General features: G+C 37.9%; 1 protein-coding gene across 1 annotated transcript in view; it reads left to right on the top strand.

The window, feature by feature from the left end:
• Window positions 1-24702, top strand: part of SLC1A3 (solute carrier family 1 member 3) — a 68217-nt gene that overhangs the window by 20353 nt on the left and 23162 nt on the right. Inside the window, exon 3 of the mRNA XM_005432892.4 lies at window positions 530-667. Coding sequence (XP_005432949.1) covers window positions 530-667 — 138 coding nt within the window. The remainder of the gene's footprint in view (window positions 1-529; window positions 668-24702) is intronic.

A 24702-nucleotide genomic window follows, 5' to 3' on the forward strand; every position in this document is an offset into this window, starting at 1 on the left:
GACCTCCTGATGCTGTTTTGTCGTGTAAAGACCAAGCCACAAGGGCATTCTCAAATATGTCTGTCCTGGTTATCTCACCCAATCTGAAGCACATCGGCAGGATCAGGCCCCACAGAGTAAACAGGCACAGACAAGACTTATGCAGGTTGGTAGTTAGTATGTCTATGCATTGCATATATGATTACACTCAAAATTCCAGAATTCAAAGCACTTTGCTGCAGTAGCAGGGGCTGTTTCCTTTTCATTAGTGCTCAAGATGTACATTTTAGATTAATCCAGATTTTAAAATATAGCAGCACAAATAACCTTCTGATTCTGTTACAGTGAAAAAAAATGTAATGTCTTCAGTAGGACTACTCATAATAGTAGTTGGTATTTATGGGAACAAACCGGGAGTGCAATCTAGGGCATACTAAAAAGTGCATCTTACAATCAGATACGTCAACTAAATACGAAATTATGATGTTCACATTCGGATGTTATTACTACTTTATAAGAGAAAGTCATGATATATTTTCCCTCTCTTCAGGTGTAATCCTTGGATTTTCTCTCCGATCATACAAGATGAGCTATCGGGAAGTCAAGTACTTTTCATTTCCAGGAGAATTACTCATGAGAATGCTGCAAATGTTGGTCCTGCCACTAATTGTATCCAGTTTAGTCACAGGTAAAAAAAGAAACATTTTTTTTTTCTTTTAAATAACTTGATAAAGCTACACACACCAAATCATAGCAAATGAACATTCTATGTCCTAGAAGACATGGAATTCCAAGGCAATCTAACTGTACAGGTTATTGTATGTAGTTGCTATGAAGCTGACTCTGCTCCCCACTTTCTTCTTTTATGTTCTGAACAGGTATTTCCTCCACAATGTCCTTTTGTTATCAAAGATAATGTGTCTCAGAAAAACAGTTCCAAGACCCAAGAAAGTATAAACTAGTGATCATGGGCAATAACCAATAACCATAAACTCACATCTGTAAAACATTTGTCTACATCCTAATCTTGTAACAACAGATTAGAAAAAATAGGTGATAGATGGGATAGACTGAGTGGTTTGGAAGAAAATTCTTCCCATCAGTTCTGGTTTCCTGTCTCCTGGTCATCAATTCTATCAAGCTTCAAGCCCTAAGTTTTTCCTTGTGCTAGAGATACAATATTTAATTTCTCATTATGATGTACGCCATTTCATTCCACCTAAGTTTCATGGAAGAGCCCTGAGGTTTTTTTATGAATGTTGATGGTGCATCTGTGTTGTTTATCCTATTAATTATCTGAAGAAAAGAAATCATGGACTTTGGTCTATCGGCATATCAGTGGTATAACTTGTGGAGAACTTAACTAAAACTGCCCACTCTGCAGTCCTAAGATCTAAACACCTAATACCCTACCTTAACTGTCAGAGGATCCAGAGACTATAAGCTGTTCTCAATTTCACTGATTTCAAAATATTTTAATGTTAAGATCTCTTCTCACAAATGCAAATGAACATAGACTGCATCTTCACAGATATCAAAGACGGTATGTATATATATATATATAACCTGTTAATATAAGAGCAGAAACTAGGGTATTCACATTTACAAAATCATTTGCCTTCACATATTTCAAGGAGAAAGCAAGGTTTGTTTCTGTATGTGTATTATACAGATACTGAAAGTTTAATGAACCCTGAAATTAGACAGAAATTTATAAATCTTGTAGAGGAAACAATAACAGGTTTTATTCCCAACCAGTATATAACTGATGACAGGTTGTATCTCCTCAATGTTTTCTTGTACCTTTCACCTGCAGAACTCTCCAGGTTGGCTGGACACTGATAGAATAACCACTAAAAGCAGAAAAGGAGACAAATTTACCATTTTTCAGTGTCAGATGGTCCATTTTGTAGGATGAGTTATTGCAGGAGAATTTACCTGCTCAGTTCCTTGTACCTCTGCACCCATATTGGCTCTCTGAGAGAGCTCAAGTTAAAACAGAAAATTAGGTAGATCGTCTTACATAAGGATTTAAATTTACTTTCAAAATTCTAAGTAGGAACACTTTGTTCAGGTACAGATCAGCAAATCCACCTCAGAGAGTCACAAGTGTCATAAGGAGCTGGCCTTGCAGTAAAACAGGTTAATTTACTGTATCACCAGGTCTTTTGTGAAATTTCAGAATAATTACTTTCCAACTAATTCTATTCTGAAAAGAACCTTCAGTCTCTGGATTCAACAGTACCCCTCTTTTTGATGGCTTTTTTTCTCTTTAAATTCTCTGGAGCCATTTATCCTTTTTTATGTCTTTTTTTCATAACAATAGTTTTCTTTATTACACAAAGGTTTTTGGCAAAGAAAATGTTATCTACCTATAAGATCTGTCTTATTATCATACAAGTGCCTGGTAATATTAAGTGGATTATTCCTAGGAGTTCCCCTTTGAAGTAGAGACAGTAATTTTCAAGGTGAATAACTAACATTTTAAATTTCTTTATGCAGGCAGAGAACAATCGGAGAAAACTGGTTGCAGTTCACAAATGACAGATTTCATTCTTTTTTAAAATTGCAAAATACAATAGGACTATGTCTTTTTTCAGGGGATTAAAAGACATTTCCCTGTTTATTGCTAAAAACTGTGGATAAACTGTTTTCCACACATATTCTTCATATAGCATACACAATTATTTTTTTTAGAAGATGGTCTTACATATTTGCTGCAGAACTGTCATACCCAAGTAAATATACAGGTATTATTGAATAACTAAATAATAATGAACTATAACCTTTACATGTGCACTACTGTGCAATTTTGTAGATGTTATTTGTTTATTTTTTAACACATCATAAGATAGTTCATTGGGTAAAATTCTTATGCTTCTAAAGTCAGTCTCAAGACCAATCTTGGCATCCATGAGTCAAATCTTTTATTTCCTGTATTTTTTTTGGCAAAGCAAAGTGGATGCCTTTTAACTAAGCTCAAAAAGATTCCTCCAGGGTCTTGCACACTGATTATATAATTTCTTCTTATGATTGGAAATTAACTGAATACATGTTTTTGCTGTCTGCAGACATGACAGTGCCTCTCAGATACAATGTTCTGGGTTTCCATTTGTATTTATGTAAGTGTGCTCAATATGACTGGTTATGACAGTATCAGAACACATGGTCTCTGAGGTATTAGAAATAGCCTGGGGATGATTACATTCCCGTGCAAATTTTGTGAATGTCGAAGAAATTAGAACCATAAAAACATAACTATATTTTTTATAAATACATATATATGTATAAACTATATAAAAATAGTTATATGTAAGTGAAAGATAGATTGAGAAACTGAAGACTTCTGCTACACAAGTAAAGAGTTCTGATGTTTATTCACAGAGTCTTGGGAAAATATACTATAAAGGGTGAAGTCAACGCAGTCACATTTCTCTATTAGACTGTTTTGGTACTTTCATGAAAGAAACAATGCAGAATCACATTCAGAGGTTTTTACTCACATTTGCCTTATGACACATGGCTCAAGCAAGTATGCAGTTTTCCCTATGAGATTCTATCTCCTGATATGTATGTTACCAGACATGTACCAACAGCTGCTTGGGAGAAAACAGAAGTTACTTGCATACCTTTCACCATCTTTCACTGTTTATAGGAAAATATGATTATATGAATATCTGTATTCTTTATCTTTTGTGGTTTAGACACAAATCTACCTGCATACTCAGTGCTGGTCTTTATTCTCTACAGTCTTTCAAACAGGAGAACTCCTAAGTCAGCATTACCAATTAGTATCTCTTAAAAAGCCAAAGGCAAAATTAAAGCATGGTATATGGGAGGCAGCATAAATAGTTAAAGAAATAGATGAAACTCCCATTTGGATTATTTTATGGCCAAATCTGACCTGAATTCTTATGCAAACATAGGTCTGATAATTTTGCTTCATTTCTGTTTTGAATCTGCTGCAGTTGTAGGAGTTCAAAATATTTTATACCTCCTTATTTCATTAGACTTGAAGTATTTAACATAAACAAATTGCTTGACACAATTATTTTTAAATATGCATTGTCCCTAAAAGGTATATAAAATAATATGCATATGTATATGATAAAAATTAAACTCATCATGAAGTAGGCAAAGGCTGCAAGATTTGCGCCAGCATTAAGAGCACTGTACATTAACATTTTTTGAGCTGTTACAGCAAGACCATAATGAAATTGAAATTCCATCCTTTCAAACTGGCCAAGTTCTACCTGCACATTTCAGTGATTCGTTGAATATAAGGGCATCAGAACAAGTTAAATTTTCTTAACCAAACTATATATTTCCTGCAATTACATTCACAAAAATAATGCATGATCAGTCTTTATAAAAAGCATAGTAGGATCATAACATTTGTGACAAATATTAAAGCTAGAAAAATTTTATAAGGGTTATTTGCAAATATTTCGCACAATTCCTGTCTCAGCTCAGTTTAATAGACAGGCTGCTTTTCCTTCCCAAAAATTTTGGAAGCTTGGCATTTAGTTATACAGGGACCACTACTTTTAGATGCAAGTAAACTAGTATCAAATCCTGTGCATTTCTTTCAAATATCTTTGTCTGGTAAAATATAGCAAAGCATAAAAATCCCAGTCAAGATCTGAGACTAATTTTTGTTGTACATAGCAGGAACAGTAAGAAAATAGGTTTACTAACATAAATCAAGCTGGGGAAAGAGAAAGGGAATGCAGACACAGTGGAACAGTGAGGTCCACTGTCTCGCCAAAGGTTGTAACAGATTCAAGGAAAGATCCCAGTCACCAATACCAGTACAACACACTGTGAATTAGATGATAATGCTTGTCCAAACTGTTAATAGGCATAGCACTAACATGGTACAAATGAACCTTAATCACACACAAGGATTCTATGTGCAAGATTCTGTACAAACATAAAGACTGTGAATCTTCTTACACAAAAGAAGGCTGTATAGTAAGAGTTTAGAAGACTGAGTGTGCAAAATTTACCTCAAAGAAGAAAAGCAACTTAGTATGTAGTGTGTAGCACATCTATTTTTATATGTACTCACCTTTCTAATTCAAATAATGCCATGACTATCTTTCATGTATTCTGGAAGACAGAAACCTCCCTACCTTTGACACAACATTTCAATAACAGGCTACAATATTGACAACTGCAGGAGACAAAAGTTCCTTTCCTTTAGGCAGGCTGAGACACACAAGATTTTCTCCTCAGGTTTTTTTCAACATATTCATAGTATTTCCACTACAGAAACTATAGAAAGTGTTGACAAAGTGCAGAAAGCTGGCATTTCCATGTGTGGGTGTTTCTTAACTAACCCTGGATGTACATATGATGCTTTTGATTTCAGCACTCAAAGGACTGCAGTGAATGGGGACAATGTTAAAAACAAGTAATAAGGAATATGATCTATCCCCTCACTAAGATAAAAAGAAAGACATACAAAGTGACTCAAGCAATGAAATAAAACATAAGCAGAGATCACAATTAGCAGCCAAGTTGTAGATGTAGTTGCTTGAAATTACCTATAATGAAACAAGGATAGTATTCACAGAAACAACTGAACTCAAAATAGTATCCAAGCCACTCCTTTATGTAAGTCAGGAAAAATGCAGCATCTGCATACGAACAGATTCAACTGCTGCAAAACCAGATTTTGCTCAAAGCAACTTATGGGTGTAAAATGAGGAAAATTAATGCTGTGACATGTTGTATAACCTTAGGCATATCATGTCCCTTTTGTATCCCTGCCTTCTTTCTCCTTTCGGGTGTAGCACTGATGAAGTTTTTTTATAGCTACTAAGCAAAAAAGAAAATGACTATACATGATCAAAATTTTAATGGAGGCATGTAGATGAAGTTGTCACAGCTCAGCAGACACAAAGCATATAACTATTCCAGTTTTATCAGTGTAGAGATGGAAATAAAGAAATAATTACAGCAAGAATGGTATATGGGACCATACTGACAGTTACTGTAGAAATACCACACCATGAAGTTAAAAAAAAACTTCTACTGAAGTTAGCATATGGAGTGATGGATCTAAGCTAGGTTGTAAGACAGGGAACTGCGATACAATGGCACAGCCTCCCACATCCATATAGCAGCTGTACCCAGTCTTTTGTAAAGGCATAATTCTAGTCTCATGTTATTAAACTTAAGAAATCAGGTTTTACATTTGCCTTTCCAATATTTGGAATGAGGCAGCAAATGACCCATGAAGTGTAACTGGAAGTGAATGCTATTAAATCTTATCAAAACATGTATCCTCTAGCAAATGATAAGCATTTTTCATTTTTACGGTTGTAATGTCCTGTATTAACACATTAAATTAATAGCAGCCAACATTCTTTATTCATAAAGAGATCTGTGCATCACCTCTTCAAAAAAAGAGGCTAGGAATCCATCCTGTGTCTGGGTTTGTGGAAGCAGGAGCCACACTGCATGGAGTGTCCATAAAGTTCCAGTGTTCTTCTGCCTACTTGCCTACAAGCCTATAGCAGGAAAAAGGCTATCACTTACTACAAGGTCCCAGGTGCTGTCTCATATCAGCTACAAATATTTATGGTAATTCAACAGATGGGAAGTCTCTCATTCAGCGAGATTCCAGAGAAGGGAACAAATACTGTGAGGCCAGCAATATCCTTCTCCCAGGAAGAAAAAGGAGGGGCCTAGCAGTAATTCCCTTGAATTCATCCTGGCATAACAGACCTAAAACCAGTGCCTGTGCAACACCTCGTGTACTCACAGTAAAGCTGAAAGCCAAAAATATTAACGAAAGTCAGCCTTACTTTCCTGTGTTTCAGTTTAAGAAATACAGCATTCCTGATTCTAGTTCATATAGTTCATACATGAAAACTGAGAAACAAGTAGGCCGTGTGTGCTCCATTTAGCTGGTCACCAGGCAATTAACCCATTTTCTAAATTCTAAAAATTGGAAATTCTCTGATTTTCCCAAAAATCTCTGCTCTTTGCATGTCCTAAAGAAGTTATTTTAGAAATCAAAATAATCAAAACTTATCAAATCAATGTAAAGGTGTATACTGATCTCAGTTGACTCTAGTTATAGGCAAAAAAAAAAAAAAAAAGAGAATTGACATATTCACCAGAAGTGAAGCACCTTTTGGATTGCCAGAGTATTTGAGTTGCCTATATATTTGTATTGCAAGCTTCCTACAGAGGAACCCTGTAGATATTTCATATAGTAGTAACACCTACTATGAGTAACCAATGCATGACCATTCTAGGAGTCTTATTTTTCCACTTAAACCTTTATTTTAATACATAAAATGTTATTATAAAGGTGACCTAACTTATTTTTCAGGCAACTCTTCCCTTTTCCTCCCCCGCCCCCAATACTATGTAAGCATATCAAAGCTGAATTTTATAAAATTTTATCAAATTTTAATTTTTAATAAAATGTTTTATCAAAGCTGAATACTATAAAACCTGAATTGCATGGCATCTTTGATTTTACGCACTTGTACATTTCATGCACACATCAGTATATGCATTCATATAAGTATTTAGACATGCAATTTGCATAACTGGATGACAGTGCTATTTCATGTAAACATCCAAATAATTTTTTCCACAAATAAAGGAAATCCCATGCTTTTATTTATGTATGTCTAAAACCAAGACTGGCTAAAAATGTGGGCATGAAAATTACTAAATTAGTAAAGATCCAGTCAACTTTTAATTTGGATTTCCTGTACAGATAAAGAAACAATTGAAGAAATATTACTAGTATTGACCCAAGTTCTGTAACAATTTAATCTCAAGCTAGCATCTTTATTGTACATTTGGGCCAACATCACCTAAAATTATATAAACATGAAACTTCATACACATAATTACTTTAAACATCCTGCTCTTCAGTACCTGTATTACTGTGTTAAGAAAATGTCTATCAAGTCTGGCATACAGCCTCTAATAATCATTATTTAGACAGGCACTCAGATATGAAAAGATTGGAACCTTCTTACACTGTTCCCTTCCATAGTCTTCAAGGGATTGTAGGCAGGATAAGTTTAATTATTATATCATGTAATTCTGAAGTATTTTGGATAAAACTTCTATAAGTTAAAAAAAATGAGTTTAAGTAGCAGTCAGCTACATTTTTAAAAATCAATAGGTAGGTTAGAAAATATTCAGCACCAAAAACATCACTTTTCAAGTTAAAATACAAAAGAACTATTTGCAGATGCAGTGTGTGTTGGCAATTAGTTTGACTATGATTTCCTGAATATGTTTCCTGAAAAACGTTTTGCACAGAGAATGCTCCAGAGGAAACAAACTATACTCAGCTGGAAGTCGGAAAGCATTGTGCGAGGCATAGATGGTAGAAAATCTTAATGAAATGTCATACATATTTATACAACAAATACAGCTTTGCATGGAACTTCTTACTCAGAAAGTGTTATCTAACTTAACCTATACAAGTACAAAGACCAAGAAGCTACAGAAAGGATCATAAAATGAAAATAGAACTCAGTTCTGAACTATTTCTGCAACAATTTTGCAATAGGAAGTACACAGCAATGTATCTTCACAGAGCCTGAGGTAACAATCCTACATGAACCCAGATCCCACTAAAAATTAAAACCCAATAAGAGCAGGGGTAAGATTCCTGCTATAATGACACTGTATAAAATAAAATTTGATTATACCTTAAAAAAGAAAACCTAAGCATGATATACAGCATCCAAAAGCAGAAAGTACACAGCAGGAGTAGTTTTGGAAGTCTTAAGTCTCTGCAAGTAGTAATGCACAAACAGCAAGGGTGTTCAAGAACAAGGTCTTCAATAATCAAAGATAGCAAAACTAAAAAAAAAACCCTCTAAAATCATTCAAGTTTGCTAGAAGCCCTTAATTAAAGGCTGATTTAAATTTCATGCAAAATATAGTTTTTCCTAGCAGAACACTACTTTTAGTTGTTTCATGAAATATTGAATAACAGGTTGTCACACACACTTACTCAGTTTGCATTCTGCATGTGAATCCAACTGAGTTGATAATAGGTAACAATCTCCCATCCACAAAGATTTAATTTTGGGTTTTTACTTTAGTTCAAATGCGTGACATCAAGACTTGCTGATGGGCAAGTCACTGGCAAAACAAAATGCAAAAATTATTTGGAAGAATATGTAAGTGTTAAAGCATCTTGCCTGAGCACCAATGGACCATTGTAAATCCACACTGTCTCTTTATTAACACTTCTATTTCAGTCAAAGGCAGAAGGACTAAAAACACCTTAGGGACAACTCCAAACAATTTTTTGAGTTTAATATAAATGAATATGAATTTGTTACAGGAAAAAAGCACACCTGAAAATCAAAAACCTCAAAAATATTATTAAATGTAAAATCAGCTACATTAGATTGTAAATGGAAAAGACTTGGGTTTGTATTTTGTGCAGCAAAATGTCCAGAATGCAAAACCCAGTATCCTTAGCATTTTGGTAATTAGGACACTGAGAGCAAGCATTTTATTTGGTATATCAAAGATTGAATTGTAAAAAAACATGTTTTCAATAATGAATGACCCTCTGATAATGCGACAGATGAATTGGAATGGTTCCAAGTGCAAACTGATACACCTGGGAAAGAGAAATATGCTACACCTGTAATCTACCAAATCACAAGCTCTCAGGTGGCCACTAGTAGACAGGCAAGAGTTCTCAGACTTGTGAACAGTCCAGAGAAGGTGACAGGACTTATTAGTGGAATGGTGTTGTAGTGAAATGCAAGGAGGGATTAAACAGTCTACAAGTTTTCAGCTTGAAAAAGATACAGCTGTAGAAAATCACCATAAAAGTCCACAGAAATCATGACTCATTTGTAGAGGCTTAGATGGAGTAACTTTTTATTAGTATATCTCATGATTATTTTTCATAATAAAGGAAGCCATTAGAGAGTGCATTTATAATAAAGCAAAGGAATTGCTTTGTACAGCAATTGCGTTGTACAGCACCACAACCCAGAAATTAATAGTTTCAAAATGAAACTAGAGAGTTCATAGATGTAGCCATCATTGACTATTACATTTGGGGAACTAGCAATTTAGGAAGTCCCTGGTCCCCACTGATGGCTAGATGCAGGGAGGGCCAGCAAGGGGAGTGAATGCTATCTTTTTCTGTTTCTCATAGTCTTTCAGTAAGAATCTGTTGTCAGGTAGAAATGAAAACAAAACAATAGGTTGGCCAACCATCAGACAAACTAATTTCCCAAAGGTTTATGATTTTGTTGCACTCCATAGAATTTAATATCAGACTGAAGGGGTCTCTCTGTTTTGACCTGATAAGATTTTCAACTACCAACTGCTCTAAGGCAATGACTACTGTCAGCAGTTCCAGCTTCCTGACACACATACCTCTTTTAAGAGCCAGCTCAAAACCAAGGAAAAGCTCTTCGAGGATCTGAGATTCATCTCACCTTCAACTAATGTAAACTCACTCCATTGACATGAAGTTAGACTTAAAAATAAAAGAGATAAGGCAAACCCTATGTCAAGAAAGAAGGAAAGAACTGTACACAACAGTGTAATAGCCATTATCAAAGTATGACAAAAAACAGCCTGAGAACTTATGAAGAGTTACAAGTAGTTAGGTGGACAGAGGCTTTGTTCAGGCTTTAACAGCTTTCAGTTTTTACTCCTTTCACCCATCTACCTCTAGCCTGAATGGCATGATCTGCGTCCCCATCTCCTACATGCGAGTGTAGCACGACTCCATTGTATTTGCTTTCTTGTTGGTTTGTCTGTGCCGTAACTGCTCATGAAGACCAGAAGAATCTAATTCAAGAAAGTTCCTGTGGCTGCATTTTGGGGACACCAGGAACACTACCAGGAGTACTTTCACACCAGCAGAAGGAACATACATAATCCTTTCATCAGTGCTGTAAAATCTGACAGACAACAAGTTCTTTCTGGATCACTGCATCAGCTACACAGGAAAACCACCTGCAGACCAAACCACACACAAAAGGTTGTCATTTTTTAGAAACAGGGACTGTAATTCTATCGTTAAGTACTCCACACTTGTTTTCACCCCTGATTTTTTTCCCATGTTTTGATAATGGGAAGTTGTTGACCTATAATGTATTATTTCCATTTAATTGTCAAATTGCTGGATCCCCTACATGCTGTCCTTCATCCACATATTTGGCTTACACACTTCTATAAGGCAGATCCATCATTATCATCATTACTGGAGGCAGAGATACTGAATAATTGTCTCTTGCTAGCACTGCTGGCTGCCTTACCTGGATTCTAAGCAATGGGGAATGAGGAAAGTCACTGTGCACCACAAGAGCTACAGGACTCAAGCCTTGGGTCTGGGTTCCAGTAAGATGCTGGATTGTCTGGAAGAGAAGGAAGACTGCCCAGGTACTTGTTCATCCTGGTATACAGCTCCATGACACAGCTCTTACTGGTGGTGGAGGATAAGAAGTTAAAACCAGAGATATTCAGGACAGAAATGTCTAACGATCTGTTGAGACTACAGATATAACTATGAATCAGCAATATCTGGGGTTTGAGCTGCATGTTAGAGAGTCACAAACCAGATCCTGCATCAGCTACAATTCCTTTCAACCAGACACTCCTGATAGTCCATATTTTTTCTTTTATTTCTCTTCCAGGCAGTTCTATATCCTCTATTTCAACCCTTGAGAAATGAATGTAACAAAATATAAAAATTGGTGTTGTATATGACATGAAGAGTCTCTTAAAAGATACCACTGCAAATATTTAAGAGCTTGCCTCGTTGCTAGGAGTTGCTTTCCAGTTGTGTTGTAGTTGTTCTTCAGAGCTGATAATTTTTGCAGAGATGTGGCTGGCATGGGGTAAAATATGTTGTCCTTACTCTTTTGTTGCAATGTTGCCTCCAGATGAGTGCCTTGGGCAGCCATGAGCACAGCAAAATGTTTGCTGAAACCTAGAATCTCCTTACAGAGTTGCCAGCCTTTTTTGATTAGGCAGAAAGTGTCTGAATGTGAACTTTTTCAGGCTCACACTATCAGATCTAGTTTTCTTCAAGCAAGCGGGTCCAGGGTGCTGTTATACAGCTGAACTTTGAGGCAAAACTCTTGTAACATACCAGCGGTTCCAAAAACGACTGGGTTTTGTGGTGATGGATTGTTCTAGAAAACATCAGTTTTGGCTAGGTCTGGGCATAGTCTGTCAATTCTATGCACTGCCTCAGATATTTTACTTGAGCCACCCTGATGACATTTTTCGTCATTTACACAAGACCTTCTTCCTTTGTTTCTCTCTGGGACTTGATCTTCCCAAGTTTAACTGAATGATGCCACCAATACACACCACAGCAAAGTTAATCCAATTTACCTAAAAACTCACCTGTGTGTCTCTGGAAGGTAGCAAGCGCCATATGAATTCCAGAAAAGGGGAAAAAGAAATTCCTACAGACCCCTACCTGTTCTCAATGTTGACTTTCTTGAGTTGCCTGTCTCAGTGTTTCTCAGGTCAGCAAAGTTTGCGTATTTAGTATTTTTAATCTTGGCCAAGTGTTCATCATTGCTAAGCATGGCATTTCCATCTGAAAGAGGGACATGTGCAATCAGTACAAATACAGATTCCTCACAGGTTTTTGCACCTAGTAAAAGAGGGCTGTTTAGTACACCACAAGCTTTCAGCTCCTGCTACTGTGAAGACTGTATCTAGCAAAGCAGCAAGAAAAGCATCTAGGATGGCAAGCTCTCAAATTTTGGTTCCTCTGCTCACTGCATACGAAAGTTCCATATATTCCTTCTACTGACAGTGTCTTGAAAGGACTTTTTTCTCTGCAGAAGTCTACCAAAACTAGCTATACCAATGTTGATCTACAAAAAGAAGAACTACTAGGATACAGAAAGACTTGTGCAAAAAAAGGACTCATTATTTTTGAGGTCATATTATATGGGAACAAAAAGATAAAATTCTTTACAGTTTCACACAATTGAATAGCAATTCAGTTCTAATACTGAGCAAGAAACATGCAAATAAAGAAAACAGCCAAGTGCTCAACTGCATGCCAACAGCAGCTTTCAGATCTTAATGTTATTCTTAAAAACCCAACATCTCTGGAAGTCAAGCAACAAAGCAAATTGAATTTCCTGGCCCCCTGGTTGTGAAGAAAAGCTCAAAACCAGATTGTGACTATATTCTGAAAACTCAGGAGTCACACAACAAAGGGAACTTATCTGAAAAAAATGCTGGGGTCACTGTTTGGAAAGCATGACTTGTAGTGCCTGAGTGGTTAGAGTTATCAGATCTGTTCTTAATCTTTAAGCAATATTCATCTTCTCTGCTTCACTGAAGAGTTTGAAGGTCTTCAAGTGTATCACGAGTTGTGAAGAGGTTTTTGGACTAAGTACATTGACACATACATTTATTTGGATGCCTCAGTTAGGCTTGTTTTCAGGATCCGGCTTCAGTTTGTAATAATTACATACTTAAACAGAATTAACATTTTTTTCGATAGTATCTGTTTTTCATCCTCAGTCAGCTATACTGTTAGCTCCCTGCTGTGGTAGATAAGAAAAAGAAAAGTACATCATAGTACTAGAAGTACACTATTTGCACTAGAATTAACATACTGATGCTGAGTCTTTCCTCCATAAGCAGCTTTTATTTTCTTTCTACTTGTATGCAGAGCTAAATACTTTATTCTGATATTTCAACACCCACTTCTAACTTAGATCTGAATACCTAGATAATATCAGAGATTCTCCAGTGACTATAGTTTCTTTTCAGAGCTAGAGAATGGGTTTGGTCAAGAGTTCACCTAATGAATGGCTCCTTCATTAATGAATACATTCTTGCACTGAAAATCATCTTTGTCCAATATTTACAATTGCAGTATGTCTTAACTCTACAATCCCTGAAAACAAAGTTATAGAACATTAGCTTACTAAGCCTGGGTAATATCTGTCTGAAGGCTAATGAAGCTGTGCAAAACACCCACATCCATAATGAAAATAAATCTTTCAAATTCAAGATAATAGGTTTAATAGTTCATTAAAAAGTAAATAGGCGTCTCTTCTGTTTTGCAGAATATCACAGTCCAACAATAACAGTGATCAAAAAAACCCCTCTTTCATCCATTTAGTTTAAAATCAGCTGATATTTTCTTCGGTACCCCAGACCTTTCATCGCAATTCATATCCTCAATCCTGCCTGCGAGCAGATGATGCCCAGATGGCAGCTCTATAGTACTTGAATTGTGGAAGCCAAATGTACTTAGCCCTATAACATCCTGGAAAAGAGCTGAATGATATTATTTAAAACCACTGATTGCTACTATCAGGCATTCCAGATGAAATCTTAACATCTTTCCCTTGCCTCCTACAAGTCTGTAAGGTGGAGAAAGACATAATAAAAAATGTACGGCTTTGATGTTGCAAGGCTGTAACTGAATCAGTGACCCAAAGTTCAAGAGGTCACCAAAACAAAGGAGAGAAAAGGAGGAAAACAAAAGCCTGTTCACATGAAACTCCAATTCCACACTTTCATAATGAGTTCACACAACAGCCTTAACATCATTACTGAATTGTGAAAAAAACCCAAATTATAACGACAGCTTTAAACATAATAGACTAATTGCAGCTAAAGTAATGACTCCTCAGTATTCACACGGCATATTACCAGAGGACCTTAAATTCGCAAATAGGAAGTATCTTTTTCCTAAAGTTGATTTGATTGTCACCCATTAAATTTGGGGGGTGGGGGTGGGGGTGGCGGGGGGTAGGGGGGCTGGAATTTAGCGTGCAATTACATTAGGATTTACCCCTATGGCCCATGAAAAAAAAAAAGGAAAAATGCTTAGTATGTTATTACTAAGATATTAACTTATGGATTATCAGTGGTGTTTTAAAATGCTGCTAGTTTATAAATTTTAAAAAGTCTACATAATATTTTTTTTAATTATGTCTGCATCCAATCCCATAATCTTTAAATAGACTGTTATACTTGATAAAGGAAGTCTCAGATTGTTTCTAGATTCTTTCTTAATAACACATTTTCTCATGCCATATACAAATTTTTATGCAGAATTTTTCTTATCAAAACCAACTAAGTGTGATTCTTCGAATAATGAGAATCTAAAAGAACTCTATATTGCTAAATTAGTTACTGTTCTGCAATTTCTAATGCAAATAATGACTTAGAGACATGAAGGAGCTCCATGCAGTTGCTTTTGATATGGATAGATAATACTACGTAGCGGTGCATCTCAGTTCTACCAGAACTATGAGAGGACTGAGGCCCCACTATACTAGCTCCTGCACCACAAGTCAATACAGTATTGAGGGTAATGTCTTTCAGAACAGACTTCTCCACACTGAGAAGGTTTTATGTTGGCATTGCTGACTTCACTGTCATAGGTAACTGAGCTCATTTTGTATCAATATGGGGAGTAGAACAGCAACAGCAGCATGGAGCTCCATTCAAGATTATTTCTGTTGCTTCATGCAAATGCAGATAGCACTACAACTTGGCAGAAATTACAATTATACTTGAGGCATGAGAGGAGGAAACTCAGTGAAGGAAGTGTGAATCCATCAAGAACAGCCCATGGAAGAATACATAGTGCTGCAAAACAGCACACATGGAAAAAAATGCATGGCACATGGGAACAAATATAACAAAGAAAAAGGATTACACGAACATGTAAACACCAGCAGGGTGTGCATAACACAGACAAAAAGGAAAGTGACAGCTCCATGAGCAGCTCAGACAAATTCTCTGGAAGATCAATGGATAAAACAGCAGTAGACAAATGAACTGCTAGCTTGAAAGTAAAATGAAAATGTATCACTTTTAAGTTGGACATAGATGCACCAACCAGTGTTGTGTCATTGACAAGATTTCTAAAAAAAAAAAAAAGGCAGAGCAGTTTTGTTGCTAGTAAGTAAACCTGGTACAAGAATAGATGGTAGCTACTGCAACAATAAAAATATGCAGGGTTTTTTAGTAAGGAACTTCAGATCACTCAAAAAATATTAATATTGTCATATTAGCAAAGACAGATAATCTCAGTGTTTTAAAAACTGTGCTAAAATTAAAATTCCAAGCAGAAATCCAAAAGCTAGGTTGTTAACAGATGTATTAGTAACACACTACCATTAGTTCAAATCTTAGTTTGAGTCACATCCAACTGGGCAAAGCTTCTTTCCAAATGATGGCTTCTGCGTGAACTCTATAAAATTAACTTAACTAGTGTCAGATCCTAGTAGACAATCATCCAAATAAAAGACACTATCACTGCAGTAGAGTCTATTATTGGAAGTTTTAGTGAAGAAGCCAAGAACTAGCTGGCCAACAATACTGGATCACATTTTGAGTGAGAAGGTGATGCCTCCAGTGTACAGCCGTGACAAGTTACAGATCAGTACAATCCCATACCCCAAATCCCATGTCATTTTGTAAACAGAGATATGTCTCTATCTTTTTTTTAAAGAGGCCATTTAAATCTTGCACCTCTCTGACTAGAATTATGTTCACTTCATTTTTCTAGAAATTCAACAGAAGTGTGTCTTCAGACATCTGTTACATGCCAAAGATGTAAAAGCAAATGCATTTTTACATTAGGATGCATTGTGAGTGACTGTTCCTTTAATGATACCTCTGATGTCACATAAGTATTCTCAAGTTTGTCATTTTCAGTAGCAGCTAAAGCAGATCAGGAGTGATATAGCACAGTAAATAGTTCACAGCTTCATCACATGGTATACAGCCAGTCAGATAACAGAGCGCTGTACATTTGTGGAATGCTGTTTAGTAAGTGCTGCACATACAACAACATGTCTGTGAAGGACACCAGGCACAGTGTACCAAAGCTCAGACCAGCATTTTAGCAGATAAAAAGCTACCACATGTATTTTACGAAACTGTATGATGGATTTTTATGGAGTGCTAAGTAATGTGCTTAACACCATCCAGAAGGCAAATGTATCTTTATCACTGGTATCTTGCCAGCATGTGGTGCGTTTCATGTTTAAAGTAGATACTTTTGGCAATATGTTCAGAATAAGCGAAAATTAATATTTTCATCCTTGGGGAACTGGGAAGAAGTCCTACAACTACTGGCTTATTTATTTCAGTCTTGTAACAACATGTCCTGTAGGATTCAAGCTAACTTAATGTGCTTGGTTTATCAGATACGACTGTTAACTTTTTTCCTAATTAAACTGAAATAATTTACCGTGTTACATTATGATTCTTCTTCAGGGAATGTACTTGCTTATTTCACTCATGATACAGAAAATAAACAGCTTTATGCCCAACAGAAGAATCCCATTTCCAGGAAAGCTTAGTCCAAATGTCTGGACATAAAAGGATGTCTTTTCAGAATTGCACTGTGCAGGTAGCAGCAGTGTTTTGTTACCAAAAAAAATTGTGAGCTGCTATTTTCTGTGTTCCTGGGTCTCTGATTCTTGGCTTGAAGACAGTCAGTCCTTTGTACTCTGTTATTACAATGAGGTAACCGAAGAAAGAGAGTCTTGGTTTGAGACTGTCAGCTGTTACTAATCACTGCTCCATGGCTTGCTGTGAATCCCTGCTTGCCTCTCCCTCCTGCTCTGCTTAGCACACATAAAGAAGATAAATTACTCCCTAGTTTCCTTTCAAAAAGCATATTGTTTGGCACATTCCAATACTGTGAGCAAAAGATGGAATAATGCGAAGAGTTAAATGGGTATCTAAACAGACCCACAGCAGGGTCTTTCTCCAGCAGATGTGAGTTTCAGGAAATGTACTCTCCTACTGGTTCTCCAAATGTATTCTGTCATACTGCAAACCCGAAAAGTAAATCAACCGTACTTCTCAGCACAGTAGAGCATATTCTTGTAAGAGGTTTCCTGTAGTAACGCAAATATCACAGACACTCAATAAATGAAGCAGCTGAGTGTACCATATTTACATATCTCATTTTACTGGGAGGTGTAACACTTTGGTGTCTATAAAATATTTAGCAACAGCAAGCACAGGCTGGGGAGGTTTACGGAATTCTTCCCTGCCCTCAGTGACTGATGTTTTCCTGACACAGAGAAGAATTTTAAAGGAAGAATCATAGAATGGTTTGTGTTGGAAGGGACCTGTAAAGACCACCTAGTCCAACAACCTGCAATCAGCAGGGACATCTTCAACCAGATCAGATTGCTCAGAGCCCCGTCCACCCTGACCTTGAATGTTTCCAGGGATGGGGCATCTACCACCTCTCTGGGCAACCTGTTCCAGAGTTTCACCACCCTCTTTGTAAAAAATTTCTTCCTTCCACTTAGTCTGAACCTACCCCTTGTCCTGTCACTTCAGGTCCTACTAAAAAGTCTGTTCCCAGCTTTCTCATAAGCCCCTTTAAGAACTGAAAGGTCTTTCCAGAGCCTTCTCTTCCCCAGGCTGAACAACCCCAACTCTCAGCCTGTCCTCACGGGAGAGGTGCTCCAGCCCTCTGATCATCTTTGTGTCCCTCCTGTGGACCCACTCCAACAGGTCCGTGTCTTCCCTGCGCTGAGGGCTGCAGAGCTGGATGCAGTACCCCTGTGGGGTCCCACCAGAGCGGAGCAGAGGGGCACAGTCACCTCCCTCGCCCTGCTGGCCACGCTGCCTTTGGTGCAGCCCAGGGTACGGTCGGCTTTCTGGGCTGCGAGTGGGCGTTGCTGGGCCACGTCCAGCTTTTCACCCACTAGTAACCCCCAATCCTTCCCTACAGGGCTGCCCCAGCCTGTACTGATGGCCAGGGTTGTCCCAGCCCAGGTGCGGGACCTTGCACTTGGCCTTGTTGAACCTCATGAGGTTCCCATGGGCCCATTTCTCAAGCCAGTCCAGGTCCCTTTGGATGGCATCTCATCCCTCAGGTGCATCAACCACACAACACAGCCTGGTGTCATCTGGGAATTTTCTGAGGGTGCACTCAATACCACTGTCTATGACATTGATGAAGATATTAAACAGAACTTGTCCCAGTACAGAACCCTGAGGGACATGACTTGTCTTTGACCTCCATCTGGATATTGAGCTGTTGATCAGTCAAGTTACTTGTGCATAGAAACAAGCCAAGTAAGAAGTGAGCAAGGCTGTGGAAAACCCCACCATGAAAATAGGATAAAAATAGCAACTGATTTGAACTGCAAGCTCAATAAATTTCTAACTAAGACTGTAATATATTTGCCTGCTGCATCAGAATGCTATACTTTATGAGCCAGGAAATACTTCCCAGCATAGATTACTGTCATATTTTTTAATAAGATAACAACGAATTTTGATGCACTGAAACTGAGCAGAGTTTCATAAAGTGAAGTTGTTCCACAGTGATGAATAACAACAAAATGGTGTTTCATTATTCATGGTTAACTGAAAGCCACTGTAAAGCCACCAGAGATTACTTGGGCCTCTACCATTCATCCCAGTCAGTGATGTTCTGGCATTGTGTTATCATGGTTTGACATTTTCGTTCTGATGAATAAACTGTGGCTAGAAGGGCATCATTGGAAGCAAAGAGTGTAAAGAATGAAAAAGTATGGTCCGTCACAAAATATTTTCCCTTAACAAGAATTAGAAAGGGATGGAGGAAATATATTTGAAGCTAGCATACGTTACATCTGTTTGCTGGCATTATTTTTAGGCTGTTTCCACACAGAAGTATGGGACCAACAGAAAGAGTATAATGTTCAGTTTGCATCACTTTTGCACATGCAAAAGCTTTCAGAATCACTGAGAGGTAGGTATCCAGCATCCACATTCAAGGGTATTTCAAAACAAGTATTCTATGAATATCAGAAATAACTATGTATGGCAGGGTTAAGTTAGTGTCCTTTTTCTGAAGTCTTTTTTGATCATCTACAACCTTTCTCCTCGCTGTGGTAGTGGAGGATCCACAAAGAAAAGTACATTGATTTCTTTAAGTGCTTATGTGGACTCTTTCACATGTTGTTAAATCCCATCTTTCTGTTAAAAGTCTGTAATTTCTCTGATTTGCTCACACAGTGAAATTTTTTCTTATGTGTAACAGGAACATGTCTGTACCTTCACAGTGGTATATTTTTCTGTTAATTTTTTTTGAAGGCAGCACTGTCTTGAGCAGCTGTGGCCCTCCAGATCTCTCCTGAGCCCAGGTGCTCTCTCCTTGTCATCAGATGGTGGGCGGTGTTTCTCAGCTACCTGATGAGAACAGAGCCAGTTTAAAGATAAGCAGGGAGAAGTAAGGAATGCTTAACTTGCTTTAGCAGTGCTGCCACCAAAGAATGCAGTTTAACAATACAGCCAACTGGAAGTTATGGCAGACTGCTGACAAAACGCTTGTTTTCTGCTTCCTGACATGCCTTCTTTCTGCTTCCCTTGTTAAAGATCTGGTGTTCACATAACATGATTCTGAGATGATTCAGAATAACAAATTGACAGAAAAACTAACCCTACAAACCCTAAAGTTAATAGCTTCCTGGTGGCAAGGGGTGGGACAGGACTACAAAGCTGTGGGGCAGGTCTAGTCCTTTAGGAGCCACTCCTAGCCATTTAATTGGCTAACTGAATTGCATTGCTATATCCCAGCCATGCATTTCATTAGTCAGCTTGGCTTAATCACAGTCACATGATTTTGGATCAAATGCAACTGCTAATTTTCCTGTGAGGTGTTTGCCTAGTGTTCCTAATGGACCTGGAAAAGTTAATAAAATACCTAATTTCATTATTTAAATTTCCATATTCCAAATAAGGGTAAGTTGAACTGAGATTTGGGGGCAGCTTGTCCCATCAGTTCATGCAAAAAGGCATACAGAACTATGTTTCAGACACATATTTCATGTGGCTTCAGGAAGTCATTAGCTGTATTCAATTAATATAAACTTCACCAATGCATATAGTTCCTCAAAAATGTTAGTTAGCTTTTTTTCTTTGCAATTTTATTCTTTTACTACTACTGCTATTAAAAATAATAATCTAGAGTTTGGACTGATTTTGGACCTGGCCTTGCGAAGGACTTTAAATTCTTGTCAAAGCTTTAAATGCCATTTAACTTTTGTTTTCTGGGAATGCTCAGCACCACTCAGGACATGCTTAGCAGCTATCAGAATAAAGCTGTAGAGCTTAATCTTGTTAATTAAACTTGGGCAATACTTCTGCTGTCTTTACCTAACTATTGCTTTTCCCTACAATTTCTCTGCCAGCATATTTTACCATGACCTTGCACTGTGCTACTCATTTCCACAAATCCTCATCAACATACACGAGGGATTGTTCTCATGGTCTCACATTGAGAGTTTACTCATCACACAGTACTTAGGGGATGTAGGGGGTTGGGAGTAGCCCATTTAAGACTGCTTTATTAGGAGACTGAAAGACAACTTTAAAGAAACAAAATTAGGGCAACACTCCTCAGTCACCATTTGCCATTATTACTGGTCCACCACAGGAGGCCTTACCAAGCAACTGCAACTTCCTAATGAAGATACTGTAAAAAATAAACAGGAAAATAATTTGCAATTAAGAGATGCTCTGTTCATACTGTTTTGTTTTTAAAGACTGAGTCGAAAACTTCTAAAGGAAATTTATGTTAAAATCTACATTAGCAAGGAAGTGCCGTCAATTCAGTTCTAACACGTCGAATAAAGGTTCATCATGATCATAGAAATGCTTTCTTTTATTTCCAGTAGCCATTATCTAGAAGGACTGGAATGCACAGTTTGTTCTGCATGCTCATTCAGAACTGCTTCATAATTTTATGTATTTCTAAGAACATATTGCTATGTCTCAGCAGGATTACGAAGTAGAGGCATTCTGTTATATACCCACAGATTGTAGCCTTGTGCCAGTGGCTCCTCAGCCAAGTGCCCACATCAAGGCTCTGAACTTGTGGTTCCTCTACTAAGGTTACTACTGTCCTATGAGGAGCAGCTGAGGGCTCTGGGTTTGTCTGGTTTGGAGCAAAGGGGGCTGAGGGGCGGCTGCTCTCTGCAGCTTCCTGGGGAGGGGGCGTGGGGAGGGAGGTGCTGATCCCTTCTGCCTGGGATCCGCTGACGGACACGCGGGAATGGTTCAAAGCTGTGCCAGGGGAGGCTCAGACTGGACGTCAGGAAGCACTTCTTCACCGAGAGGGTGGTCAGACACTGCAACAGGCTTCCTGGGGCGGTGGGCAATGCCCCAGGCCTGTCAGTGCTTCAGAGGCATTTGGCCAATGCCCTTAGTAATGAGCTTTAACCCTTGGTCAGCCCTGAAGCGGTGTCAGGCGGCTGGACTAGGTGATCGTTGTGCGTCCCTTCCAACTGAACTACTCTATTATATGTTTAAAGTTTTCATCACTGTGCATCAAAAGTAATTTTACAGAAACCAAAGGTTAAAAATATTGTGAGCAAAATGTTAGATGGTTGTTACAAATGCAAGAATTTTAGTATAGGAAAGCAATCACATAAACTTGTTAGTTTTTCCAAAAGTTTTTGAAGGTCAGCAAAAAGATTTCCGAAACAGGGACTTTAACATGAAAAGTGGTAACTGAGCATTTTAACGGTTTTCAATCTAAAATTATATACATGTATATATGCATATACTCACATGCACACCCCCTCATCCCAGTGAGAGGGTCTTGCTTGCTCTGAGAAATGAACAAATCACTGAAGGTACTAGGATCAGTCTAAGTAGCGACTGGGTTTTTTTAGGAAAAGCAAAAGAAAATTAATCTTGCTACTGGCTCAGTTCTTCAGTGGCATACTACTTATTGTTGAGTGTAAAGAAAAAGATCCCATTTAAAAACAGGTAGTTATGGACCCTGATTCATCAAACCACTTTAGTTAGTGATTAACATCAAGGACAAATATAAGTCCAAGAATGCTTTACTGACTAGAAGTTTACACAGAGAAATAGGGGCTCAGTTAGAAATAAAAATATGCTTGTTCCATTTAATGGTGCAAATATGAATATTCCCTCTTCCTAAAACAAAAAAAAACACAGACAGAAACTCGTAGGTACTGTAACAGGAAAATGAGGTATGTGCTTAAACTCAAATCTCAGACTGAAATAGCTCATAATTTATGACTTGAGGACATTGGACTGTTCTGCAAAAAATCGGTTGATGCAGTCATGTTAATTAAAAGGAGAAAATATTCTGAATCTGTAGGACTTTTTAGCTTAGGCTTTACTTTTTGGTTTTTAAAATGATGCCTTGGAACTTATTTTTGAACAAGCAGATCTAAAGCTATTATTGGCTTAAATGTTATCTAAAGAAAACATGCTTAGTATATTTTATGAGTACAGTACCATTCCTCTGTGTTAGTGTGCCCTAGTATAGTCCAAGACTACACATACATTATGCACAGCATGCTTTCAATGTCAAGAAAAGTAAAAACAATATAAAGCAACTCTGGATTTGTCAATTTTGGAATTCTGTATTATCTAGAATCATAAATACAATATAAAAGAATATAAATGACACAAAACCAGACATAGTCTAGTAGCTATTCAGGAAAGTTGCTGCACCATCAGTTCATGTAGAGAAACATGATCAAGCCAGGTGACTGATCAGAACTATCAGATTAACAATTCAGAATTTTTAACAAGTTGCCTTAACCAGATTTTTTCTCCTTTCCTTTCAGCTTTTCTCTCTTTCTCCTCCTCTTGCAATGACACTTGCTTGCTGCCTTTCCTATGACACAAAATATTTCCCTTTCTTCTCTTAACACTTTTGTTAAAGAACAATGTAGTGCTTTGCTTTTTGCCCTGACACTGGAGAACTCCTTGTCATGTCTTTATTTCACCCACAGTGTGACTGATTCCTCACTTACTTCTCAAGAGAGGGAAAGAGTAGGTGAAGGGAGAGGACAGGGGTAAGGGCTTGGGTTTCTTTGCAGTTCCACAGACTTAGGCCTGCCCCCTTCTTTCTTCTCTTCCCTTCCTCCCTCCCTGCCTCCCTCCCTCCCCATCAACACTTAAAAAATCATTCCCATTCATGTTGTGTGCGCGCACACGCTGGGAAAAATTACAGGCACTCTGCTCCAGGTTGCCTTGACAACTCCAAGGCATCCCTGTGCGTGGGGACCGGTGGCACAGCAGAGTTTCCCAGGCCCCCTGGGGAAGGGGAGGGAAGAGCGGAGGCAGAGGTGCTGGAGCCAGCAGCAATGTGGAGGAGAGAGCTGCGAGCAGGATGAAAGCGGCACATACATCTCCCGTGGGACAACGGGAGTTTTGCTGGCCGGCTGTGAAAGGACACACTGAGGATACAATAGTCTGTGACACATGAAAGCTTTGGAGCAAACTTTATTGCTTCTCCGTCAAGGACCCTTCCAGAGCCCCATTCAGTGCTAAGTAATCTTGTCAACATCTTAAAAGTGTAAATAAAACAACCTCAACCCCTTTCATTTTCCCATGTTTTGAAAACAGATTTTAAACACTTTTTTAGATAAATCTTGTTGTTGGTATGCTGGAAGCTTTTGCAGTTTCAGCCCTGGATGGTACCGACTGTCCCTCTTGTGAGTTCCCTGAGTTCCCACTAACTTCAGTGGGAGGGAAGGTTGCCCAGCAGCTTCCCAGTAAGGGCTCTCTGAGGTGAGAACATGCTTCCTCTTCATACAGCTTCTGTTCATCCTTAGGCTTGTCATCCCTATGCTTTGAATGCTTGTTGCTATATATGCCATGAGCAGTTAGAGCTCCAGACGAGAGGAACTGCTGTTCTCTACTTTCAAGCTGAGAAGTCATTTATGTGATAGCAAGAGCAGGAAT

The sequence above is a fragment of the Falco cherrug genome, chromosome Z, assembly GCF_023634085.1.
Source record: "Falco cherrug isolate bFalChe1 chromosome Z, bFalChe1.pri, whole genome shotgun sequence".
NCBI lineage: Eukaryota > Metazoa > Chordata > Aves > Falconiformes > Falconidae > Falco > Falco cherrug.